The sequence below is a fragment of the Eleutherodactylus coqui genome, chromosome 8 (genome assembly GCF_035609145.1).
Source record: "Eleutherodactylus coqui strain aEleCoq1 chromosome 8, aEleCoq1.hap1, whole genome shotgun sequence".
NCBI classification, from domain to species: domain Eukaryota; kingdom Metazoa; phylum Chordata; class Amphibia; order Anura; family Eleutherodactylidae; genus Eleutherodactylus; species Eleutherodactylus coqui.
In genome coordinates this window covers 73832633-73845565 of record NC_089844.1, presented here as the reverse complement: position 1 = coordinate 73845565, position 12933 = coordinate 73832633, and the positions used below count along the sequence as shown (strand labels likewise).

Here is a 12933-nt window from a genome sequence, read left to right as displayed (position 1 = left end):
TGGTAGGAAACCCGCCACTCAAGGGGTTAATGCACTTTGTAATATACATCGTGCATTAAATATGAGCCATACAGAAGTTATTCACTTACCTGCTCCGTTGCTAGCGTCCCCGTCGCCATGGATCCGTCTAATTCTGATGTCTTCTTGCTTTTTTAGATGCGCTTGCACTGTGCGGTCTTCTGCCTGGTGAATGGGGCCGCTCGTGCCGGAGAGCTGGTCACCGCATCGTCATCGTAGCTCCGCCCCGTCACGTGTGCCGATTCCAGCCAATCAGGAGGCTGGAATCGGCAATGGAATGCACAGAGCCCATGGTGCACCATGGGAGAAGACCCGCGGTGCACCATGGGAGAAAACCGCAGTGCATCCCTGGGAAAGGACCGGCGGCCATCTTTGGGAGAAGATTTTTTAAAGTCCTTATTTCGTCGGATCAGTGAGTAGCAAGCGGTTTAAAAAACGCTTTAATTTGCTATTTTATGCCAGGGGGGTGACAGGGGGAATGGGGTAATGTAAAATTTTGAGGTTTGCCGCAAGACAACCCCTTTAAGATTCTCAATAAATCGTACCATGAGGAAGATGTGGATCCCTGACGACCCCCTGTTCTGTTCCCCCTGTTAACCCCTCCCAATATTATATGCCAAGAGTAAAAGATTGTATTATAAGCTAAATAATACCAGACAGCTTAACTTAAGCCCCCTGCGTGGGGACAAGACCATGTATGTTACTGTCTCTTGGAGAAAAAAACCTTCAATAAAAACCGTTGAAACTAAACTAGAGGTTTTCAGAGGTCTCGAGCAAAAAAAACTATGAGGCACAACCCAATACAAGTTGGCATGTACACTCAATGAGGGACAGGGTTTAGATTTCTCAAATAAAAATATAGTACCAAATATTGCCACCAGAGGAATATGTGGTGTTATTGAGGTGTGAAAACCAGAAGTATTATTTTACTGTACAATAGCTCAGTAATCTGTCACATTGGGAAAATGTATAGCTATAGTACAATGTGCGCTCCTTGTACATGTTCCTATAGATATGGTACAATGTATGCTACTTGTACATGCTTCTATAAATATGCTTCAATGTGTTCTCCTTGAACATGTTCCTATAGATATAGTACGATGCACTTGTCAAGGTTTGAACCTGGGACAACTTGTACTCCCGGTGGTGTTTCTCCCTGTTGAGCTGTTCAGCCTGCTGGACAGCTTCCCTGCCTAAACCATGTCCAGTTCTTGCTCAGGCAACCTGCAACATGCCAGACCTAGGAGAGGTTAGGCAGCAAGGGAAATTAGGATGGTAGTCATAGTGGCTCTGCTGTTCGTCCAGGCATGGTGGTAAATGTGATCTGGCATGGCTGCACACAGTGGTAAAATTTCTTAGTTCGCATTGCATGCTGCCCGCGAGGTCAGGCAAGGTAAGGTGGTGATACCCCAGTGAGGCGCTACCCATGGAGTTGGGTAGGGGAAGATATTGTTTTGTCGTGATGCCAGTCCGTGTACAGGTAGGGATCTGTTCTGAACAAAATTATAAATATAAAAAGTGGAGAACTAAAGAAAAATAGGGGATCAACCTCTGTCCTTTGCAGATGTTGAAGATAGAATAGATGGTGGGAAGTGACTCCAGGTGTCGGGTCGTACAGTGAACCAAAACTGTTTAATTCTTCAAGAGCAGATGAGAGATAAACATGACTTATTGCATACAGTTCATATTGACAGACTTTAGTAAAAACTGTTACAGCTACCGACATTAATTACTCCACATCCTCAGGGACTTGATACAGGGAAATACATTTATCCTCTGTGTGTTGCATTTTAGCTCTGTTCCCTGGCTGGGCCTGACTCTGACCAACTTGCTTTCCTTTTTGCTTGGTGCCTAGGAATGGCTGACTTAGATCTCGTTCTGCTCTCCTCTTATCTCTTTCCTCTGTTACTAAAATTTTCTTGCTCTTAAGTACTCCCACTTTAGATGTTCAACTTCCCACTGCACTAGCTTTCTCCTTGCTTCCCCTCGGTCTCTATTTCAGGCTTCCCTGGACTAGACTCAGTAAAGATGTTCTCCCGGTTCCTTCCCAGTTTCTATCTCAGGCTTCCCTGGACTAGACAAGACTAACTCTGCCACCCCTCTCCTATACCCTCCTATGCAACCAAACCCAGCTAGGGGAAAGCTAACTATCCAATCATGAGAGCTTTGCTTGAAAGTACACCTAATTAACACATTTAAAGCTATATACACACAATTTATAATTATGTAAGAATATAAACTCTTGATTACATAAAGTGACTGGTGTGGTATAAGGATTGATGCAGTATAAACCAGCTGCCCATCAGCTCCTGTTCGGAAAGTGGGAAAGCTGAACTATTTTGTAGCGGCGATATTGCAGTTGCCTGTGTGAAAAAGGCCTTAGTGTTCCTCAGGTTCTCTAATGAAGGTGCTACCTGTGTCTGGATGGTGGACAACAAAACTGTAGGCTCAATTCATACTTTTCTGTGGATCAAACGATCCTCTCTACTGGTGATTTGTCTGGGTCATCCGGAACCTGTTTGGCGTGTGTGCGTGCTCTCACATAACCACTGCTCCCAACACCTCCCAACAGCTGAGTCAGAACAGCCTAGGTGGTGGACAATTTGTCAAACCAGCCATCCTGCATCCCTCATTCCAATGATACACCCCCTCTCGACGTCTGTTAACTTAAAATATCTTTGCGTGCGTCGTAGAGGCATGCAGAGCAAGAGGTACACTACACAAAAGTAGGGAGGTGGTGAGTTCTTCTTCAATAGAAGTGTTCAAACAAAGGCTGGACAGACATCTGTCTGGGATGATTTAGTGATCCTGCATTGAGCAGGGGGTTGGACCAGATGACCCTGGAGGTCCCTTCCAACTCTACCATTCCATTAAGTAGTCTCTGGGAGTCTTTTTATAGAGCAATGGTGGAAGAACTTTCATGGCCTCTAGTGGCCCCCATGCCTGAGACATAACTGCAGGCTGAGTTTTGCAGCAATCCGACATTTCTATCTGGGTGTATTATTTTCTTTGTTTATGGGTGTATAAAGTTAAAGTACATATTCCATCTATGCAGTCAAAAATAAGCACGATTAACACATTTACCGAAACAGTGCTTTGACATTTTCTGGAAGTTCTGCTCGGCCGGCATAACCTGGATTAAGAGTAATAAAAATCCCAACTGTATTTTTCAGCTCAATAGTTTCTCCCTGAAAGTGAAATCTGTAAAACATGAAATAGACTGATTTTATATAACATTTTTTGTTTCTTTAGAAATAGGAAACATACAAAATGGGTTGCATTATGTTTCTTTAATGGTAATAATGCAGTCTATTTGTAGGTAAATTATTTTGACAGCAATGTCAGATCCATTGACACAGATTATACTAACAATTAGAAGGATTATTGTTATTTTGTAATATACAGCATTAGGTTATTTTGTGCAGTATTGTATTACTGAATGTGAGAGATGAATGAAAACAGTATTAATCAATTAACTGTATAGTCATTTCTGTACCTTTTCTTGTTGTGTCGGATGGCATCTTGAATTGTCTTGACTTGTACAGCAATTACAGATAACACTTCTACTGATATACGGTTAAACTCATCAAAACATCCCCAGACACCAGTCTGGCATAAACCCTTATAGATGTTGCCTAAAGACTAATAAACCAAATTAATATTTTTAATGTCAATAATCGTATAAAGTATAATAGCCATTATTCTAAAGCCGAGGATACAACTGTGTATAATATGTTTCACTATTTCTCACCTTATAGTCCATTTGTTCAGAACAGTTAAACACATAAACCATAATACCCAGAGCACGACCAAGATCTTTGGTGGTTTCAGTCTTTCCTGTTCCGGCAGGACCCGAGAGGGCACCACTCATAGCCAGATGAAGAGACTGGGTCAAAGTGATATAGCACCTGTAATAAGATCAATAAGTTCAATCTAATTAAAAGCAACCTGTCAAGAACTAAAAGGACCATAAACGAAGTTATGGTGCTTATGGTTTAGTTGATGGGGAGGCCGAAAAGCTGTGCTTCATATTCACTTGGTTCCCCATTAATTAAAAGGGAACAGTGCCTGCAATACCCAACCGGGCCACTACAAAGTATACAGAGCTGTTTGCTTCTGGCTCTGTACACTATGACAGCGGCCCGCTGAACAGCTGATGAGTGGGGACCCAGGCAGCGATTCCCTGCTGATCAATTATTGATAAACTAGCCTGATGATAGTCAAAAACAAAACTGGAAACACCATTAATGTTAATAATTACTATTAGTAGCTTCTGGCTGACTTAATAGCAGTTATATTGATTACAATCAATAATTCATATCAATAACTCGGAGCTTTAATCACCAAAATGTTGTAGCAATTATATGAATTAATATCAATAGCTCTTGGTTGGCTCGCTAAAATGTTACAGAAGCTATACTGATTATTAATATCAATAAACTCCTAGCTTTAATTGCCAAAATGTAGTAATTATATGAATTAGTATCTAATCACTTAACATCTATAGCTCCTGGCTGGCTCCCCGAAATGGTATAGAGCTAGGAGAATAATTAAATAATAATTCCTGCTTTCTAGGCTTACTAAGGGTTGCTTAACTTTCCCTCCTTTTCCCCTTGTATTAGGGCTTCTTCACAAGACCGTATTTGCGCATGTTTTTGCGCGCGTGAAATATATGCAATACACAGAGAATAGAACCCATTGATGTCAATGGATTCGCTCTCATGAGCATATTTTGTGTGCGCTTTCTGCGTATTGTGCAGCAAAGCCCCCAATAGAGGTCTATGGGAGGTGCGCAAATACGCAAGGGGATGCGTGAACCTGTGCAAAACCATGGTGAAAAGAACACATCTGGACCTCATTAGGCTAAATAGCCTTTTAGTCCACAGAAAGGGCTTGTCGTGCCCATGTGTGAACTGGCCCTGCATGCGCAAAAAGTACAGTACTATGCGCAGACATGTGTGCAAATCAACCTCGTTCAGAGTGCAAATATATTGTGTTGAGGCAAACGTTCTTGACATGCTTCTGTGAAGCCCCCCTAATATTTTATTGTGCTGTATGTGCACATGGTGATTCACAACACTTGGTCATAGTTAATAAAATATATATTTTTTTAACTAACACTAAACATCAGACATAATAGGCTACACTATTATATAAAAACAATATATCAGAGTAGTTCAAAACACATAATAACCATCAACATGACACCAGTATTCTAATACTGTAAGTAATTACGAAACAGCAAAAACCTCAGTAGAAATACTGTCATCTGTCTTATATACCTACACACACACACACAAAGATATACACCAAACATACACAAATTATCCTTCCTCCATATGGCAACACTAGGGGTACAATAAGGTGTGATAAGATATGGATTACGTTGGATAGGTCTAAGGGATGGGGTGTAGGGGCAATGTATGTATACACATACATATGTATGTATGTATGTATACATACATACACATATATGCACACACGCACACACATACACACACATTACCCCAACAGCCCACAGCCGCCTTACACCTACCCAGAAAATATCTGCCCCACAAATAGTGCATCCCATACCAATCTCCCCTGGACACGACAAGCGCACTTGCTTCAGTTCCCTCCCCCCTATGGGTAGTAGGGAAGAGGAAGACTCAGCCTAGTGTGCTTGTCATGTCCAGGTGAGAATGGGATGGGCTGCACTATTCTTGTGGCAGATGACTTCTGGTGGTCAGCTGTGATTTTGAATGAACTGATGCTGAAACCCTTGTTGTGTGCGGCCGAGCATTATCCTGTTGGAAAATGCCTCTTGGAAGCCGACATGTGAGGAACACATGTGGCTGCAGGATGTCCTGAACATATCGCTCAGCCGTCATTCTCCCTCGTACCACTAGTAGGGGTGAATGACTGTCGTATGCAATCGCCCCCCCCCCCCCCCTACCATCACACCAGCAGTGGGGGCAGTGTGGTGATCCACAGCAAAGGCAGGATTGAAGCGCTCACCGCGAGGTCTACAGCCACAAACATAGCCATTGTCAGTGCCCAAACTAAACCTGGATTTCTCGCTGAAGACAACCTGGTTCCACTCTACAGTAGTCCAGTTTCATCATTTACCACACCACTGGAAAGGCATTACAAGTAATGGCACTGTGAGACCAAATGTCCTTCAGCCAAGCACCTGGAAATGGATCTGACAGACATGGATTGTGGAAAATGAAACAGTTGGAGCTGCTAATGCTAACCTCCTAACAGTCTGGTCAGAATGGCCCAGGTGGCTGGCATTTCATTGATACGACCATTCAGCTTCTCGTATTCCAATAATGCTTCCTCTCTAAAACTCTATTAACTGCGTGAAATCTGTTTAATTAAGTCATAGAGGCATCTAGTGGTCAACAAGCTCTACACAAGCGTATAAAGGGGTCACTACATACAAGGAGCCTCTGAGACCCTTTTCATAGGCCAAGGGGGAAACCACTTTAGGGCCTCAGGTGATAAGACGGTTCATCTAATCACAACACAATTCTAATCACTTGCCTATCTGCCTGAGATGGAACTGCATGCTGTGTTTTGCAGCAAAATTACCATTTCTCCTAGGTACTTGATCTTTTTCTTTACAAAGAGTGTATATATATATATATATATATATATATATATATATATACGCACTGATGTACATTCATATAATTACAACACTTCCTCTACACTTATCCACACAATATTTCATTTTAAGGGTAAGAGTCAAGAACCTGTCTGTCAGCGGCGTTATCACAAGGCGAGGAGTGTTGCCAAGATATTCATAGGAATAATGGAACCGAGCATCACATATGTTAACAAAACACTCCTTTGCTCCTTCATCCCATCTATGTCGCAGCTGTGATAGCCATGTAAATGCTTGGCCATTAGAGACCTGCAAAATAATTATAAATGAATCAGACTTTTCGTGGAGGCTCAGAAACACAATCTAATTCTAGGCATAGTGTTGATGCTAGTTCAAGCAAGTTCTTTGCAGCCATATTAGTCTGCTGTAGGCAATCCTTTTTAGTTTTGGAAGAAGGGTCGCCCAATAGTTAGCTAATCACAAAGAATCAAGTGTTCAATTTTCCTGCAGTGCCACTAGAGGGGAAGTGAAGCATTACACTTTTTTTTTTTCTTTAAAGGAACATTTATTAGAAAAGATGATGAACAAAGAAGATGCACGGTATTAAAACGTGAGCACATCAATACAACACAATCAATAAAAAAGAAACTAATCTATCTAGAAATTATCTATCAAATATTAGAGTATTGTATCCGGAATTACAGAAACTAACTCATCTTATATTCAATTTTTGTTTCGAATTTTTTTATGAAACCGGGCAGATGGATAAAGATTCCCAACAGGGAAATCTGAAATCAGCCAAGGAGACAAACACAATAAACCCTCACAGTGCGACATAAAAGAAAAGATCAATAAGACAGGATGTTGTAAAGCGGGGACCCTTACACCCTTAAAATCAGCTCAGAGTAGTTAGTCGGACACCTCTACTGCTGTTGCAGAGCAATCTGTTCAGTGACGTCAAATTTTATCGAACTTCGCAGGGCAAACCCCAAGCTAGATACGACAATTTATACAAGGGTGCTACACCATTAACCCCCCAGATCAGGAAGCCCTAGTTGTCCTCTTAGGTCTCGCTCAGACAAGCATTTTTTTGCACACAAATAGCCGTGCAATAAGATTGCGGCTCATGTGTGGAAAAATCGCCTAAACTAAGCTAAAGGCGCGATCTACATTTGCACATAATTTGCTCGTTCATATGATCCATGGTGCGTGCTGCATGTTAATCCAGCTCCAATAGGAGTCAATGGTAGCGCCTGTGCAAAACGCTAGTCCTATTTTTTCATGCAGCACGCTCCTTAGATGTGTGCATTGCAGCCACGCTTGTCCTATCTTTTGCAGGTGCAAGTGTTTTGCGCGTCTAAAAATCGTTCATGTGAACGCTTCAATAGGAAACCATTGATCCTAATAGACGCAATCTTTTTGTGCGGGTATTCATGCGTAAAAAAAATGCTCGTCTGACCGAGGCCTAAGGGTTTTTCCAATTTAGTAAAATAACCTTTTTGGCATAAAATAACAGGACTTTGTGCAAGGTACTGGATGCCACTGTCAACAGGCGATTGCTCACAATCCCAAGGAGGCAGACCCTGGGGTACATAATCCTTGGGGCCCCCAGATGACATTCTATAAAAGCAAGAACATAGGGTACCACAATCCCAAAACATATGCATGACCGTTCACACAGCCACCAAGCACCATGGGCAATTTGGCGAAGAAGACAAACAAATGGTGTGTAAATGAGAGAGAGAGTATAATAATCAAAGTTCTAATGACCACTTGCTTGTGAGTCCGTGAGTGAGTGCGTTACATGCTCTGCCCCTGATCTTATAACGGTGACATCATCACAGGTCCTTCATCTTGTGCAATAGGCTGACAGAAGAACAACATTAGGGCTCTTGGATGGGAGGACAAAAATAACAAAATGAGAATACAACTAAGCCGTTATTATCTCAGACACAATTCACCGGTCCTGACAGGAGACACCGATCTACCGCCACCATAGAGATCTGGTGGGCTGAAGGACCTGTGGTGATATCACTCGCACGTGACCAGCGCTGATATGGAAGGAGCCATTCTGGAGTTTCGTAGAAAGTACTGTGTACTGGATAAGCACTAACTCAAAGAGCCACCTACAGAGCCGGACAGCAACTACCAGGACCTGTAATAATGTCACCATCATGCTATCAGTCACCTGTGTGGGAGGAGCCAGGGATCAGTGTATGCAGGAGTCTGGTGTGCTGGTTGTGATCCCTGCTGGATGAGCTGAAGGCATCAGGATGTAGCAGAGATGTGTATGTGATGTGTGGGGATCAGGATGGATGGAGTAGAGCTGTGTGTATGATATGTGGGGACCAGGATGGATGTAGCAGAGCTGTGTGTGTGATGTATAGGCATCAGGATGCATGTACCACAGCTGTGTATGATGTGTGGGGATCAGGATAGATGTAGTAGAGCTGTGTGTGTGATGTGTGGGGACAAGGATGGATGGAGTAGAGCTGTGTTTGTAATGTGTGGAGGGATCAGGATGGATGTAGCAGAGCTGTGGCTGTGAGGTGTGGGCATCAGGATGGATGTAACAGAGCTGTGTGTGTGATGTGTGGGGATCAGGATGGATGTACCACAGCTGTGTGTGATGTGTGGGGATCAGGATAGATCTAGTAGAGCTGTGTGTGTGATGTGTGGGGATCAGGGTAGATGTAGTAGAGCTGTGCGTGTGATGTCTGGGGATCAGGATGGATGTAGTAGAGCTGTGTGTGTGATGTGTGCGGATCAGGATGGATGTAGCAGATCTGTGTGTGGCGCATCGCGCCACCAGAAACACTGGTACTATAAGTTCCTAATAATTACTAGTCCTATATATAAACGTGAGCTTTGTCAATTTATCCTGGACACTAACTAAGATGGGTCCGGAACTAGCCAGCAAATCCTGGCTATCCTCAGAATCCAGATCAGGAATATTGAGAATCCAATTCTAAGCATTACACAGTTACCATTGATATAGGTTGTTCATGTAATTGATGGAGGTGTTGGATGATTCAAAGCAAGAAAAGCTTGCTGTAGCCACTCTTTGCTTAATATGCAAGACTCCAGAACTACTCTTACATGATCTAAAGGTATGGTGACTTGTAAATTTCTAGATGTCATACACAACAGGCTTCTTGTATTAAACGTAGTGTAGACCAAAAGTGGGGCAGTAGCCCATATCAACCCAACTTGTAATCTCTGGTGGTAAAATTAAAGCTAAAAGCAGATACTATTTGAGACTCTTCAACTTTTGCACTAATTCATATACATAAGGATAAATATTTCTTAGACTTGCAAGAAGGATATTTTATCTGCAGTATCCATTTAAAATGTCAGCCCAGCATCACTTAACATGGTTCAGTGGTAAAGACATTAGCACATAATGCTCATTGCAGTGCTGTCTCCGGCTTGGCCTTCATGTCATTGCAGCGAAGTTTGAAAATATGACGACATTTGCACGCTGCCAAGAAAAAAATGGAGGCCTTTGTAGATTGCCAGCTCAGGGCTGTTAAAATAAATGCAGATAATCCTTGATATTTAGAAATAAAAGGACACGTATTATCTCTTATTTACATGCAGCATTTAAATGTTTAACACTGCAAAACATCAACGCTCTCCTTTGTTAACTGTGATGATCTGGTTTATTATATTTAGGCTTTTGTAACTGGGCCAGAAAGTCAAAGAGTATGGAACATAACAGATAACAAATGATTTGAAGAGCAGAATACAACAAAGTATCAATCCAGGAGCATGGCATAATATGTGCACAATGACTTTTTTATGGGATTGCTGCAAGGTAATGCTCCGTATGGAGTCTGATACATCAACAGTACACATATATATATATATATATATATATATATATATATATATATATATATATATAGTAACAATATGGGGGTTAAATAGCACCACGGGGGTTAAAGAGCACACCAAACGGTTACTTTCCTTCTTGTTTGGTTTATTCATACAATCTTTAACAGAAACATAGATGACTGGGTCTCCAGAGCAATAATAAATGTTTGCAACAACAAAGTCTCTTTTCAAGTTTAGCCCTCCACAGTCCTTAGGCGAAGCAAGTAAATCCTCAACTGAGGAAACAATACAAGTCCGTAGGTTTGCACAGACCTGTGGATGTCCAGAGCGCAGCTGATCTTTAAGTCTTTAGTGCCTTCAAACCCTTAGTCCAAGGGCAGGCGTACCCCAGGGGTCCTGCTGGAGCCACATAGTTCCTGGTCCATAATGTCTTTCTGCTCACCAGAGGAGTTTTCTTTAACCAGCAGTCTGGTCGCAATACAGCCTTAGCTGACGTCTGGTTCTCCCAGAACACACCTCTCCTAGGTGTTGAGGTTAGGGGCATCTCCCTGTCAACCTCTGGCCTTCTCAGCCACACACTCTGGGCTAGCAGTCCTCCAGCTCCACTGAGCTGTCTTCCTGGCTCTCTCAGCCAAACACCTCCCACTTCAGCAGGAACAAGCCTTTTTATCTCACTGGCCACACCTGTGGGTGTTTTCCCTCTTGCCTCAGGCACCAGACTGATTGTCTGTTGCCCCCTACAGGCCATCCTCTGTAGCGCACCCCTACAATATATATATATATATATATATATATATATATATATATACATATATACACACACACACACAACGGTAATCTATAGACCTTAGAATATTCTAATAAGTGCCAATTTCAGAGTCATGGCTAGGTTTTCCTTAACCCAGGGGCAAAGATTCAGTTTGCTGACCCAGTCCTGTATCTAAATGCTTTAGCTGGGGCAGAGTAGCTTGCAAGTTCATCCCCTAGTGCCCAGCAAGTAGAACACATCTTTATAGATATGTCCCTGGCCTAATTATTCATGTCATCCCTTGAGCGTTGCACTCAACATTTATAACATGGTACTTTTAAGCTTCATCCACATTGGTATATTTTATGCCCATATTAGCTATGTATGAACAAGAGCTAAGAGCAGCTTCAAATACTGTCCCTTGCTCTAGAGGACCCAACATATCCGATGCATTACATTTAATTTCCCCTGTTATGACTCTTCAGGGTATTGAACACTTGTTGGTGGATTCTACTAATAACAACAGCAGATTGCTGAGGGCCCTACCAACAAAAGGGGATTGTCAAAAGCAACATCCAATGAAAATGTCAACCGATACAGGTAGAGTCCAGTTACAGGAATTTCTGGGCAGTGCCCAAAGAGTTTAAGGACCCAACAGAGCCCTTTTTATGATGAAAACCATTAACAATCACAGTTCATTTGCTTGGATTCCTCTTTAGGCTGAAATCATACATGGGTACAAATATATAATTCTTTCCTTTATGCTTTTCATTCTTACCGGATCCAATTCTAGCATTGGTTTAAAAAAAAAACAAACAAAAACAACATGTATGAATCCAGCCTAAGCCTCCATCATGCCGCTTTCACGCGGTTGTGAAAATCATGCGAGATTTGTGCTTTGTGAAATGCAAAAATCTCGCATTAAATATGAACTTTTGAATGGGGTCATATACATGAGCGATTTTTTACCACATCACATTACGGTGGAAAAAAATTGCGGCATGTCCTATCTTAAGGCATTCCTTGTTTTCCTCGCCCCTTGTTTTCAATAGGACCAGAAAACATATTGCACGGCGTGCGATGTGCTTGCGAGTGAGATGCGAGGTTTCCACTTGCCAATCATAGCTATACTGAAGTGATGGGAGATGTTTTTGACACAAAAATACCTTGCATCTGTGGGGACATCACACGCTGGCGAGCACGATATTGGGCCGAGTTTCACAGCCCGATATCGAATGAGGCTGTGTGTAGGCTGCCTCACACAAACCTTCTTGCGGGTATTTTGAAATGCATTAAAAATCACGTTTGAAGCCTTTTATGGTGTTTTTACAAGCATTTTGGAGGGGGCATTTTTTAATTTAAACAAAATTTTGTAAGGTATTTTTCCTGGCATTTTTAAAGTTATATAAAGAATACTATGTAAAAAAATGCTCCTCTGAGAAATATGCAGATATAGAAGATGGAACAATACCTCCGCAGCACCACCTCACTAGCCAAGCCAAAAACCTACTGCACACTGATGAGGGGCAAAAACCTCAAAACAGTTGTCCATATATGGATTCTGGCTTGGCCTTCAATTCCCAGTCATTGTTATAAGGCTTGTCTGAAGAGTCTAACATTGACTTTCAGGAATGCTGCCTTCCAATAGGTGGAGCTTTAGGGGTATTATTCCATCTTCCTCATTTGATAAAAACGCCACTGACCCCAAAAATTCTAGAAAAGCATCAGTAATCAAGAA

At 42.1% G+C, this 12933-nt stretch overlaps 1 protein-coding gene across 1 annotated transcript in view; it reads right to left on the bottom strand.

Annotated features, from left to right (window-relative positions):
* LOC136577884 (dynein axonemal heavy chain 11-like) overlaps window positions 1-12933 on the bottom strand; it is a 390521-nt gene that overhangs the window by 253878 nt on the left and 123710 nt on the right. The window contains exons 25-28 of the mRNA XM_066577803.1: window positions 6759-6919; window positions 3770-3926; window positions 3515-3660; window positions 3103-3219 (exon numbers count right to left, since the gene is read on the bottom strand). Of these exons, the coding sequence (XP_066433900.1) occupies window positions 3103-3219; window positions 3515-3660; window positions 3770-3926; window positions 6759-6919 (581 nt within the window). The remainder of the gene's footprint in view (window positions 1-3102; window positions 3220-3514; window positions 3661-3769; window positions 3927-6758; window positions 6920-12933) is intronic.